Here is a 14,359-nt window from a genome sequence, read left to right as displayed (position 1 = left end):
AGGGCACACGGACACCCAATGAACTTCTATAATAGGTACATCCTTGCAAATCCCTAATAGCTGCATTGTATGAGCAGTAACCTTAGAATCTCTTACGTATCCCAATAAAGGTCTCGTGATAATCCATGTTGTTCTAGGTCAGTCTTCTCTAACATGGTACCCTCCAGATTTTTTTCATTACAACTCCCATCAGCCTTAGACAGCATGGCCAAACTCTCTGGAGGACACCCAGTTGTGAAAGGCTGTCTGCTCTTTCCATGTGAAAGGGTTGGATGGACAGAGGCTGAGGATCAGTCCTTTTTTTTTTTTTTTTTTTAGCAATGGCCTCCAGATTTTGGAAAGGGTCCATCAATGCTGTCTTTTCAAAAAATTTCTAAAACCTTCCTATTTCATCAAGTGAAGATTGACATTTTCTGAGGCTGTGCTGTAGTTTTATTGTGATTTATATTGTATTTTTGACTTGTTTACATTTTTAAAATTTCTTTTAGGGTGAACCCCTCCAGCTTGTGGGCAAGTGCTATAAAATGTTTAAATAAATAATTTTGCCCTAGATGAAATTTGGTGACTGGTTTTAGGATGTACAAAGCTCCTTAAACCCCCCAAAACACTAGTTTTATTGATATTTGGGGGGCTGTCTTGAAATTCTCCACACGTTCTATTTATTGTTTATTTATTTGAAATATTTCTCAGCCACCTTTCAGGGCAGAAGCCCTCCCAAGGTGGCTTACAACAATAAAATACACAAAAACGGTTAAAATATTAAACATGCTAAAAACATAAGCACAATAAAAACACTTAAAGCCAACAATAAAACCAACAATTAAAACCAACAATAAAACCAACCATGTTCTTAACAGCAGCAACAGTAGCAGTCATTTCAATAGAAGGCCAAGGTAAAATAATATGTTTTCAAGGCCTTCTTAAAAGTCTGCGGTGACGGAGCACGTTTTGCTTGAAGGAACATACACACAGGGTTGTATGTATCCAGTGTAAGTCCTGCTTAGAGTAAACTCATTGAAATGAATGGTACAAGTTATAACTAACTTTGAAGTAAATTTGGTGTGTATCCAGCGTTAATCCTACTTGGAGTAGAGCCATTACAATGAATGGGACTTAAGTTATAACGACTAACTTGGATACGAACCAAGTTCACTTCGATTTGGTTTTGTCCAAATATTGGTGGTGACACTAGATCAGAGAGGAGCAGAAGGTAGGCCAGGATCCACTGGTAGATTTCTGGGTGATTTGCAGTACATCAGCATGGGCTATTGATGGTCATTTGTTTAACAATCACAATACCAAAATGACTTCTTCCATCTCGATTAGGCTCCTGAAATGACGAGAGCACGGGGACAGCAAATAGTGTACTTTTGTGTGAAAGGACTGAGCAGAGTTCTGATACTGAAAACAAATCCTAGATTCAGAACGTGCTCAGAGGCATCCTATTCTTTCATTTTAAATGCATGCCTTTTTAACACCTGCTTCTGGTTGGTGGATCAAATGGAGTTCTAGTAAACAACAAAGTAGATCTGATAAACCTTAGTTCTGCTCACCCCTGCTCTAGCTAGACAAGGGTCTAGAAATTATTGTTTTTTAAACAACAACAACAACATTTTAATCATCTTTCTCTTGAAGGTTGGAAAGACTATGATTACATCCTTCCCTCTGAACAGGAGAGAAGATGTCAGAAATCCTGTAGAAAATGTTCGGAAACATCCAGAGGAGCATCATCAACTTGATTGCTTCAATTCCTCCACAGGACTTGCTTGTTGCTTTTTAACGGCCCGCTCACCTGGTCATTGCATCATGTTTCCCATACTGGCTTAAACCGTTTCCTAAAATGCTCCTTCTGCTTGTCATCTTGTTATTGAAGGAAGATGTCTGTGGGAACTTTGGTCTTTTGGTTTCTGCACAGTCCAATGAAAGGAGGGTGGTGGCTCATATGCCCGGCGACATTATCATTGGGGCGTTGTTCTCCGTCCATCATCAGCCAACCGTCGACAAGGTTCATGAGAGGAAATGTGGAGAAGTGAGAGAGCAATATGGGATCCAGAGAGTGGAGGCAATGCTCCATACTCTAGACAGGATTAATCAGAACCAAACGCTGTTGCCAAACATAACGTTAGGCTGCGAGATAAGGGACTCATGTTGGCACTCGGCGGTAGCACTTGAGCAAAGCATCGAATTCATACGGGATTCTCTCATCTCAGCGGAAGAGGAGGAAGGATTGATGAAATGTGTGGATGGATCTTCATCTTCCTTCCATGCCAAGAAACCCATTGTCGGGGTCATTGGACCTGGGTCCAGCTCTGTGGCAATCCAGGTCCAAAACTTGTTGCAGCTTTTCAACATACCTCAGATTGCCTACTCTGCCACAAGTATGGACTTAAGTGACAAAACCCTGTTCAAATACTTCATGAGAGTGGTACCCTCTGATGCACAACAGGCTCGAGCTATGGTGGACATCGTGAAGAGATATAACTGGACCTACGTGTCTGCAGTACATACTGAAGGTAAGGGAGGATATTTCTTTCATCTAAATATGACATTCTCATGTGATAAGGGGATGTTCCAGGTTACTGTAGTTATATTTATTGTATATACCACATTCTAGGTTTTAGTACTTAATATTATCTAGTGTTGTTTTGTTTTGCCTATACATTGTGAATGTAACAACAGCAGCAGCAACAACATACATGCACACATTTCAGAATATTGCACATCACTACAATAAACACAATAGGGCTGGATGTGCCTGATCTCATCTGATCTCGGAAGCTAAGCAGGGTCAACCCTAGTTAGTACTTGGATGGGAGACAGCCTGGGAATTAGGCTTCCTGCATTGAGCAGGGGGTTGGACTCAATGGTCTTGTAGGCCCCTTCCAACCCTATGATTCTATGATCTATCAAAGCTTTTCTATGTTAATAGACAATATACCACACAAATTAATTAATAAAGGCTGCATATCTCAATATGCTTACAAGGAAATAAACTCCATTGAACACAGTGAGATATACTTTAGAGAAGACATGCACAGGTTTGAGATGCAAATCAAGTCTAACCATACAAATTGAACCAATCCACAATTATTTTCATAATATTCTATAAGTTCAGGGTTGGCGGCACCCAAAGGTTTATTGACTGAGAACTTTGCCCTCATGCAATATACTCATTTTAAGAGACTAATGATCAACTAAGATGTGTTGACCTTACACTGGATTGAAGGTAAGCCTTCTAGCACTTTGTTATTCAAGTTCTTCCTATGACTGCTGAATTAAAATCAATACAATCTCATTTATTCCGATTTTACATTACCTAACACTATGACTTATGGATCCTACAGGGATCCTATTGCTGCAATTCTATAGATATAGATATATAGATATATTGGTTACTTGTCTTCAACATTGTTTGTATGTGGTTGGGGTCACAAAATATGTCTTATGTCCATTCTCCATGGGCATATTTTATATTCTCCATTTCCTGCATTTAGCATTTTCAGATGTATATGTTTCCTTGATTCTCAGTAGAGTCGAGTGCCACCTTGCGTAACATTACAAATCACTTTCTGTTTACCCATTATAATCCCATATTCCCTTAGGAAACTGGTGTCCAGTACCGTTATTCCAAGTAGAGGTGTGTTGACCTGGCTAAAAGTGTGCCAGGTACTATGGGAACTGTAGTTCTTCCCAGGGCTCCTGCAGATGGAATCAGATAATTTCAGAGCCAGCCTGAATTCAGACTGAGCCCCAACCCACCCATGGTTCCTCCCCAACCCTATGATCCCAGAGCCATGTCCCCCTTTCCCTTCCAACCCACTTACTGAGATGGCATAGTGGTGCTCCAAGGGAAAGCTCCAGGAAGAGGGAATAAGGTCTCTCTCCTTTCCTTCTATGGCACCTGGTATGCTCTAAGACATCTGCAATTAGCCCCTGGGAAATGTAATTTTCCCAAGGGTTACTGACATTTCATTTACCTTTGGGGAAATTTTATTTCCGAGGGGCTGTTCGCAATCGCAGGTGACCTGGAGCTCTTGAGTAACAGCATTTCAGGTGTATGAGAATGGGGGGGGGGATATATCCTTCCCTTTCTTCTCTCCACAACTTTCCACTGGAGGGCTGCCACCAAATAGGGGGAGAGGGGAGAGAATTGACTTCTTAGTGATGGCAGAAGAGCACCAAACCTAGTACTTAGGTTGGGAGGGAAAGAGGGAGAAGATTGGGTGGATCAATGGGCAGGAGGAAGAGGGTTCGGGGTTTAGAGGGAATTCTTTAGTGCCTGAGATTGACATCCAAGATGGAGAAGAATTCAGGCAGTGGAGGCTGGTGGCTCTGATTTCAGTGGGGCTGTAAATCCATTCTGGATTTCAGGCAGAACCCTAAAGGAGCTATTCAAGGTACTTAACATATTTTGGAGATAGGGTTCAGTGCTTGAATAGTTCCTTGAGAGTTCTGGCTGGTTTTGACTGAAACCCAGAATGGATTCACAGTCCCACCGAAATCGGAGCCATCAGCCTCCATTGAATTCAGGGATCAAAATGTTCACCTCACATTTGGGGTGAGCATTACCAGCCCCTGAGACTCATATCTCCAAGCCAAGATGTACTAGTCTTGATGACAACATCAAGAGCCAGTGTGGAGTAGTGGCTAGAGTGCTGGACCGGGAGTGGGGAGATCTGGGTTCTGGTCCCCACTCAGCCATGGAAGCTCACTGGGTAACTTTGGGCCAGTCACAGACTCTCAGCCCAACCCACCTCACAGGGTTGTTGTTGTGAGACTGAAATGGAGAGGAGGAGGATTATGTACGCCGCCTCGGGTTCCTTAAGGAGGAAAAAAGGCGGGATATAAATTAAACAAACAAATAAATAAAATAAAACACATCCCACTGAAATGGTAACCCCTGAGTCTGGATTGTGCCACTTCATGTTGCAGGTGTGGGCTTAAAACTGAATATACAAAAAAGAAAAGAAAAGACAAGTCCATCCAGATAGAAAACTAGATATTAGAGTGATGGGTTCTAGCTTAGCTTTCTCTCTGACTTGCCTGTTTTCTGTGTAGGCGGTTATTGCTGTGGTTATGAAGGAGCATTCAGTCACAGAAGCCTCAGACGAGAGACATAAGTGGTATAGCCTAGAAAAGGTTCATTGTCTTAGTGAGAACCCTTGTCTTAGGCTCCTCCCTTTCTGGATTATTACAACACTTATAGAATCATAGAATAGTAGGGTTGGAAGGGGCCTACAAGGCCATCGAGTCCAACCCCCTGCTCAGTGCAGGACTTCTCAAACTTGGCTTTCTCAGCCTTTAATGCAGGGGTGGGCAGAATTCAGGCTTGCAGGATATACTTCGTTTTTTCTAGAACCCCCAGATCCAACCAGAACCAGATGTGAAAGACATACCCCCAGAAGTTGCAGCTAGAGCAAAGTTCAGCAGCTGGACTGCTGACCGGAACACCGCATAAAAGCCATGTAACACCAGCTGTAAAGGAATTGCACTGGCTGCCAATACGCTTTTGTTCAAAATTCAAGGTTTTGGTGATGACATTTAAAGCCCTAAGCGGCTTGGGACCTTGATATTTGAGGGAGCACCTCTCCCTATATATGCCTGCCCGAGAACTGAAATCTGTTGAAGGGGTCCTCCTCTGCATCCACCAGTACGAGACATACACTATGGTGGGACATGGAAGAGGGCCTTCTCTGCTGTGGCACCCCAGTTCTGGAATGCCCTCCCCTTGGAGGCCCAATTGGCGCAGACATTGGTCTTGTTTTGGCGCCAAGTAAAAACATGGCTTTTTACCAAAGCCTTTGAGGGCTAAATGCATTCCCTAGCACATTGTTTTAACTGTTTTATTGTTTTAGATTTTAACTGGTATTAGTTTGTTTAATAGTTTAATATGTTTTTAGGTGTTTAAATAATTTATTGTCTTATACTGTTTAAACTGATTTTATCTGTATGCCGCCCTGAGATCTTAATGATATAGGGCGGGATAGAAATGTTTTAAATAAATAAAATAAATAAATAGAATTAAGGAACCAGGGTACCTCTGATCACATTCTGAGCCTAGGAATTTGTTTTCGGTAAGTAGAACAGAACAAAGCACACAGTCCTTTCACACAGACGTCCATTCCTGGTTACCGCCAAGGTTTACTTTATTTCAGCAGCCTAATTTAGGTGGAAGAAATCCTTTTGGGATTGCTATTATTAAACAGTTGGGAGTCAGAAACCCTTGCTAATCAACTGCAAGTCACCCACAGATTTACCAGTAGAATCCCATCTACTTTCTGCCCCATGGGCTCCTTCCCAGTTTAGTATTCATCCAGTTCCCTAACTGGAAAAAGAATGACTGCGGATTAGTTTTGTTTTGTGTTTTCCTACTTAAATTTAAATGTATCTTTCAATGACACCACGTCTACAGCCTAAACCCCACGTTCTAGGAAGGGGAATCCTGACAGTATCATATTAGACTGAAAGTGACATGAATGATGAAACAGAAGGTCAGATTAGTGGACTTCTTTTAACTCATCATTATCATCATGTCTTATTTTACAGAGTAATGGAATTCTTTTTTCTTTTTTTTAAAGCAGGTCTGTGTCACAAAGAGCTAACTATGTAAACCATGAGTGCAGAACCTCAGGCCCAGGGCCAAATCTGGCCCACCTGTGGTCCCAACTCAGCCCCCTCTGGGGTTCCCCAGACAGCCACACCTCCTTTCTCCTGGCCCCACCCCCTCTCTTCATAGAATAGAATACTAGGGTTGGAAGGGGCCTATAAGACCATCAAGTCCAACCCCCTGCTCTATGCAGGAATCCAAGTCAGAGCATCCCTGACATGTGGCTGTCCAGCCTTGTCTTGAATGCCTCCAGTGTGGGAGAGCCCACTATCTCCCTAGGTAATTGGTTCCATTGTCATATTGCTCTAACAGCCAGGACATTTTTCCTGATGTTCAGCCAGAATCTGGCTTCCTGTAACTTCAGACCATTATTCTGTGTCCTACACTCTGGGATGATGGAGAAGAGATCCTGGCCTTCCTCTCTGTGACAACCTTTCAAGTACTTGAAGAGTGCTATCATGTCTCCCCTCAGTCTTCTCTTTTCAAGGATAAACATGCCCAGTTCTTTCCATCTCTCTTCATAGGGCTTTGTTTCCAGTCCCCTGATCATTTTTGTTGCCCTCCTCTGAACCCTCTCCAGCTTCTCTGCATCCTTCTTAAAGTGTGGTGCCCAGAACTGGACACAGTAGTCCAGATGAGGCCTAACCAGTGCTGAGTAGAGGAGAACTAGGACTTCCCAGGATTTGGAAGCTATGCTTCTATTAATGCAGCCCAAAATAGCATTTGCCTTTTTTGCAGCCACATCATATTGTTGGCTCATATTCAGCTTGTGCTCTACAACAGTCCCAAGATCCTTTTCGCTTGTAGTGTTGTCGAACCAAGTATCCCCCATCTTATAACTGTGCATTTGTTTTCTTTTTCCTAGGTGCAGAACTTGGCATTTATCCCTATTAAATGTCATTCTGTTGTTTTCTGCCCAGTGCTCTAGTCTATCAAGACATCCCACTCAATTTTGTGTTATCTGCAAATTTGATCAGCATTCCCTGCACCTCCTCCTCCAAGACATTAATTAAAATGTTGAAGAGCACTGGGCCCAGGACTGAACCCTGCGGTACCCCACTCGTTACCTCTCCCCAGTTTGAGAAAATCCCATTGATGAGCACTCTTTGAGTCTAATCCTGTAGCCAACTGTGGATCCACTGGATCGTTGTTTCATCTAGCCCATTTTGAGCTAGTTTGCTCATCAGGATATCATGGGACACTTTGTCAAAAGCTTTGCTGAAGCTGAGGTGTATTATATCCATAGCATTCCCAGACTCCACAAGGGAGGTTATCTGATCAAAAAATGAGATCAGATTCGTGTGGCAGGATTGGTTCTTGACAAATCCATGTTGGCCTCAAGTAATCACTGCATTGTTTTCAAGGTGCTTACAGATGGATTGCTTATATAATCTGCTCCAGAATTTTCCCAGGGATTGATATCAGACTGACTGGTCTGTAGTTCCCAGGTTGCTCCTTTTTGCCCTTTTTGAAGATAGGGACAACATTAGCCCTCCTCCAGTCATCTGGCACTTCACCCATCCTCCATGATTTCTCAAACAGAATAGACAGCGGTTCTGAGAGTTCTTCTGCCAGTTCCTTTATTACTCTAAGGTGCAGTTCATCTGGCCCTGGAGATTTGAACTCATTCAAAGTAATTAGGTTTTCCTTGACCATATGCCTATCAATCTCAAGCTGCAATCCTGCCCCTTCAGCCTATATTTCACCTCTGCCAGGGCGGTCATAGACCCTCTTTTGGGAGAAGACTGAGCCAAAGTAGGAATTGAGCACTACTGCCTTTTCTTTATCCTCTGTTATCATTTTGCCATCCTTATTTAGTAGTTGAGCTACCATTTCTTTCCTCTGCCTTTTACTATGCACGTATCTGAAGAAAGCCTTTTTGTTGCTTTTAGCATCCCTCGCTAACCTCAGCTCGTTCTCAGCTTTAGCCTTCCTGATGCCATCCCTGCAATTCTGTGCTACTTGCCTGTACTCTTCCTTTGTTGCTTATCCTTCCTTCCTATTCCTATAAGTGTGCTTTTTTTGTTTTGGGGTGATCTCTAAGCATTTTGTGACACCACATTGGCTTCTTCTGTTGTCTTCCACTTTTTTTTCTTGTTGGAATGGCTTGTAATTGTGCCTTTAGAATTTCCTTTTTTAAAAAACTCCCACCCATCTTGGACTCTTTCTCTCATTAGAGTCATTTGCCCTGGGACCTTACTGATCATTGTTCTGAGTTTATTAAAATCAGCTTTCCTAAAATCCAGGGTATGCATTTGGCTACACTTGGCTTTTGCTTCCTTTAGAACCAAGGATTCAAGTATCACATGTAGGGATAGGGGAGAATTCCCATTGGGACCCTTGGTGGAATGGAGCACTTGTGTCCACCTTCCCCCGGAATCTGTCCAGGTCGGATCCCCCTGTGTGTCGATCCTGCGGAGCCAGCTGCCTGCTCCACATCACTGGTGATACAGCCAGCAGCCATTGCCATGCCGTATCACTGTGCTAAGTCTCCGGATGCAAATGTCATAGTGGGTGCTATTTGCAGCCATAAAGCTGGTAGATTAGCCTAAATGCAACCATTTACTAAATGTAACACATTCTTCCCAGCCTTTATGAGGTGCAACCTGTCCCTTGCCAACAGTCCATCTTCCAGGAAGTATAGCCCATGGTCCCAGAATCCAAATCTCTCTTGTCGGCACCACGTTCGTAGCCAGTCATTTACGCAGAGTATTTTTCTTTCCCTTTCTAGCCCTCTTCTAACTACTGGAAGGATGGATGAGAAAACTATCTGGGCCCCAAAGTTCTTGTGTTTCCTCCCCAAAGCTTCAAAGTCAGATGTGACTTCTTCGTAGCTCCACTTGGCAGTATCATTTGTTCCCACATGGATGAGAAGAAAGGGATACCCGTCAGTGGGCTTTATGAGTGCAGGCAACCCTTCAGTCACGTCTCTAACCTCTCCTCCTGGGAGACAGCACACCTAGCAAGTCCACGGGTCTTCACAACATACCTGGGTTTTGATCCCATGCAGCAAGGAGTGCCCACTACTGCTACTCTTCTCTTCTTCTTTTTGTAGGCCTTGGTTTCATTGCCTCTGCTTGACTGACCTTCAGCCTCTTGCTCGCTCTCATGCAGGTTCCCCTGTAATTCTTCCTCTGCAGGCTGTCCTCCAGTCTCATCATCCTCGAGTACCTGGAAACGGTTCCATAGCTCCACTGCTTCCACTGGTGCAGAGTGGATTCTAGTTCTTCTGCTCCTATCTGTCACCCTTTTCCAAGGAGTATCCTCTACTGCATTTTTCCTCACCTCAACATTTTCCTCTTCCGCCTCAGCTTGCTGTTGCTCTTCAAGCTTTTGTTCTTCACTTTGCTGCTGTAGTTCCACTGTTCTGTCCAAGAACTCTTCATGTTATCTTATTCCCTGGAGGGTCGATAGTTGCCACTCCAGTCCTCTTACTTTTTCTTCCAGCAGTGTGATCAACTTGCACCTGTTGCACATGGCCATGTTGTTCTCAGGCAAGAAAACAAACCTTGCTCACACCTTGCAGGTCACCGCCACTGGAGACTCTTTTCCGTCCATAGTCTCTTTTCTAGGGATGGCAGAGAATTCCGCCATGGATTTCAGTGAGGCCAAATGCACTGGCATTCGCCCCCCCGAAACCCATGGCGAAACGGCCTCCCACCCCTCCACCCTGCGGAATCCTCCCCGGGATGAAGCTTACCTGGGGCAGATGTTCCGGCGGTGGTGGTGACGGCGGCGGCAGCAGCTGGTCTCTTGGCCGGCTGCTGCAGCCGCCATTTGCATCTTGCCAGGCTGCCGTGATAGGCTACGTAAGTATTTACGTAGCCTATCATGGCAAAGAGCAGGGGCGCAAATGGCGGCCGCTATGCCGTTTGCGCTGCTGCTCTTTCCGTGATAGGCTACGTAAGTATTTACGTAGCCTATCACGGCAGCCTGGCAGGACGCAAATGGCGGCTGCTACGGTGGCTGCCATTTGCGGCCGCAGCAGCCAGCCATGGCCGGAACTCCGGCTGCAGACGGCCCTGACCGGTGGCTCCGCAGAGCCACCATGGAGCAGAGCCAGCCAGGGAGGATTCCGGGGGGAGGGACGGAGCGCCTCCCCCCCCCACGAATCAAAGCTGTGAAAAGGTAAGTGACTTTTGTACATCCCTACTCTTTTCCTTTTTTGTGTCTAGCTTTCTGATTGTACTAGAGTAGCCTGTGCTTGGTCCTCTACTCACTGGAGGTTAAAAACAGAGTCCCACTGGTATGGAAGTGTGTGTTACAAGTGTGTGTGTCTTCTGACCACCGATCATTTGGTGGTTTCTCAACTGTGGTTTAGTTTATTTACCTCTTTCTAAAAGGTTGAAATGCCTCTCCTGAAGCTTAGTTACTGTCAGTAAGAACTTTAAGCTAAAATATGATGGTGTTTTGGGTATTTGGGGCCTGCCCACCACTGGAATGTGGTCCCTGAGAGCATCTCCAAAATGAAATGTGGCCTTTGGGCTGAAAGAGGTTTGTGTCATTCCTGCCTATTGACCAATGTGGGTACCTTTTCTATAAGGCCTTTTCCACAGCAGGCCATACCTTCCACCTCACAGTAGCACTGTCACCAGGACCTTTACCTCAGGTCCAAAATGTTTACTTTTCGAGATGTAAGGACACCCTGGATTGTTTTCTGACATATATTATTCTCTTATCACTTTTACCCTTTGGTAGACATGAGCCATAGGTGTGGGATTTTGAAAACAGAAATATTTATTATTTACAGAATTAAAGTGTTAAACAGTAAATAACCACTTTCCTCCACATGAATAATTGAGTTACAGTAATAGGTCACTTTAAAACCTTTTATATATCCTCCCATACACGCATGTTCAATCAGCACTCTAATCCTATCAATGCAGATCCTAGGCCCTATCTCCTCACAAGCCCTATCTATCTCTTCTCTATCTAAGTCTCCACAGGCACTCCTCCCTGTTTATATCACACACCATTTCACCTCCCTTCACTCAGCCAATCATCTCACATATGCAAATACAGCATACCTCCTGTCACTCATACCACGCATTCTCTAGATCTACTTACCAGGAAATGCAGTCATAACATTAAGGCATATATATACACAGATTCATAACATATTTACATGTGACAAGGTTCAACACCCTTGATGTAAGTGTTAATGAGAGTGACAACAGAGAGAGAAGAGAGGAATGAAAATGTCCAGGATAACAAGGGAGAAATGTGTGCAAATGCAGTACTTTGGGCATGATTCCTGTTAATCTGATCATGTGGGTCACTAGAATCATGTGGAACATCTCTCCATGCCCATACCAGTAGCCTCGTGGAATGTCCTGTGCATGTCGTTTGTTTTCCCCAATGTTTCCATGCCTTCTGTGGTAAGACCTTCTATTGGGGAACAGGAGAGTGCCATGGGGTGTTGGTGTTGGCATCCTCTCCCTCGCAAACATAACATGTGTCTGGCTTTGTGTTGATATGAAGGATGTTTTTCACATCACTTACCACTTAAAGAAAGTGTTTAACCCAGAAGTCCTTTAGATGACATTTTGAAACTGTCTGGCTAATTAGCTTAATGAATCTAACTCTCAGGGCAACAGTTGAAATATTCATCACATCAGTGGCAGTTTAAACAATATAGGAGCAAACACTGAGCAGTGATAGGGTAGAACAGAACCACAGGAAAAGCCTGGCAACATGTGGCACTTTGTGTTGAGCATAGCAAGAGTGATGGATTTCCTTTTCAGAGGCTTGGCTCACATTCTAGATGGGCCACATGGATAGATTACATCAGCAGGAAATAGAATATGGCATGTAATCAGTCTCCTTGTAAGGTGCATGAATGAACACATGCTCTAGGATATTCCTTGGAGAACCCCATCCAGATCCCACAGGGTGCATCTGGAACAGGGAGTTCTTGGTATTGACACCAAACTTGCTGGACTTTTTCCCACCATTCTAAGCCCACCCAACCCATTGATCTTCAGAAGTCAGACAGCGGCAGTGCTTTTTCTGGGGTCATTTGGGATTCCCTGAGAAGAATGTCCCTGGGTTGCTTACACCACTGGTAGTTTCCTGCAATGGAATCTAATAATTGATCAATTCCCTCTTGTGCTCTGCTGTTAATTTTGTTGTATTTTAAATGGGGTCCCCTCATAGTTTATGTAACTCCACTTTCCCTACCAACAACATTGTGGGGTGGTGGGCCTTTATGGCTGCCAATTATGCAACATTACCTACCTGGAAGCACCTGAGCCGCCACTGTGGGACACAATGGCAGCTTCGTAGGAGACTGGGTGGCCCTGCAGCTTCCTTGCGCAGTCGCTGGGCCATGACGAAGGTCACACAGCACAGTGAGCAGGGGTGGGTGGTGACAGTGGCTCAGCAGCTCAGTGAGCACCCGACAAAGCCGGGGATGGGCGAGTCCATGCATCCCTACAGGTTGCCTTGTTTTTATAGGAGACAGTGAGAGAAGGAAATGCCTCAGAAATTTTCTCAGAAAAATGTATCCTGAGAAATTTTGGCTCAGCTCTATCGTTATGTATGGATTTTTAATTTAGTTAGCCACCTTGTCGATCTTTAGAGACCAAATGCAGAGAGAATCCATATATTTTAGTATATAAAAACATTTAAAAGAAAAATAAGGCTGCTTTTACTGAGACAGACAACTGGCTCATCACCTCTAGGCCAGAACGTCTACCCTCACTGGCAGGGTCTCTCCAATGTCTCAGGTAGGAATCTTTCCCAGCCTTATCTGGAGTTGTTGGGGATTGAAGCTAGGTCCTTCTGCTAAAATTAGCAGGGGCAACAGAAGATATCCTGCCATGTGAGGTGGGAGGACACCCTCCTCCTCTACCTCCCCTTTCCTTACAGAACCATAGAATCATAGAATTGTAGGGTTGGAAGGGGCCTATAAGACCATTGAGTCCAACCCCCTGCTCAATGCAGGAATCCAAGTCGAAGCATCCCTGACAGATGGCTGTCCAGCTTCATCTTTAATGCCTCCAGTGTGGGAGAACCCACCACCTCCCTAGGGAATTGATTCCACTGTTGTATTGCTCTAACAGTCAGGAAGTTTCTCCTGATGTTCAGCCAGAATCTGGCTTCCTGTCACTTGAGCCCATTATTCTGTGTCCTGCATTCTGGGATGCTCGAGAAGAGATCCTGTCCTTCCTCTCTGTGATAACCTTTCAAGTACTTGAAGAGTGCTATCATATCTCCCCTCAGTCTTCTCTTCTCAAGGCTTAGTTAGCTTTGGAAAATCTCAGGCTGCAATCCTATACATATTTACTTAGGAGTAAGCCCCATGGAATATGGTGGGATGTCTGATAAATCATGCATAGGACTGCCTTGTCAGATTGTTTCTGCTGTTCCCACAACAAAATAGACTCACGTTGCCTTTGTGTCTGGCTTAATTTGAGGATTGGTGTTGACCAGGGTGGGATTCAGGTGGGCTTGGAAAGGCCCAGCATACCTTACCTTGAGCTCCTGCAGAGGCTTGTCCTACTTACTTCTGAGTAGATATGCAGAGGCTTGGTGTATGGGATGCTGTCTGAAAGTACTGCTGAACGATTCATTCGTACTTACTTCTAGTAGACATGCAGAGGCTTGTCTTAGTTACTTGTATGTAGACATGTTGCTCATGCTTATTTCTGACTCTGAGTAGACAGGCTTCCTACAACAAATTCCTGCTGTAACAATGGAAGTTGGAGGGGCTGGATTTTTCAGCTCTGCTCACTTTTGCCTGTAATCCTG

The 14,359-nt window shown here is 44.3% G+C and overlaps 1 protein-coding gene across 2 annotated transcripts in view; it reads left to right on the top strand.

Moving 5' to 3' along the window:
• Positions 1 to 1,822: 1,822 nt before the first annotated feature.
• GRM5 (glutamate metabotropic receptor 5) overlaps positions 1,823 to 14,359 on the top strand; it is a 352,105-nt gene continuing 339,568 nt past the window's right edge. Inside the window, exon 1 of one of the 2 annotated variants that reach the window (XM_084842559.1) lies at positions 1,823 to 2,513. In XM_084842559.1, coding sequence (XP_084698685.1) covers positions 1,841 to 2,513 — 673 coding nt within the window. In that variant the 5' untranslated portion in view covers positions 1,823 to 1,840. The remainder of the gene's footprint in view (positions 2,514 to 14,359) is intronic. The other variant, XM_084842558.1, reaches the window with a different exon arrangement.

This window comes from Heloderma suspectum, chromosome 3 (genome assembly GCF_057233095.1).
Source record: "Heloderma suspectum isolate Gila_16-S chromosome 3, 16-S_ref, whole genome shotgun sequence".
In the NCBI taxonomy this organism is placed as follows: Eukaryota; Metazoa; Chordata; class Lepidosauria; order Squamata; family Helodermatidae; genus Heloderma; species Heloderma suspectum.
This window is presented reverse-complemented; position numbering and strand designations above follow the sequence as displayed.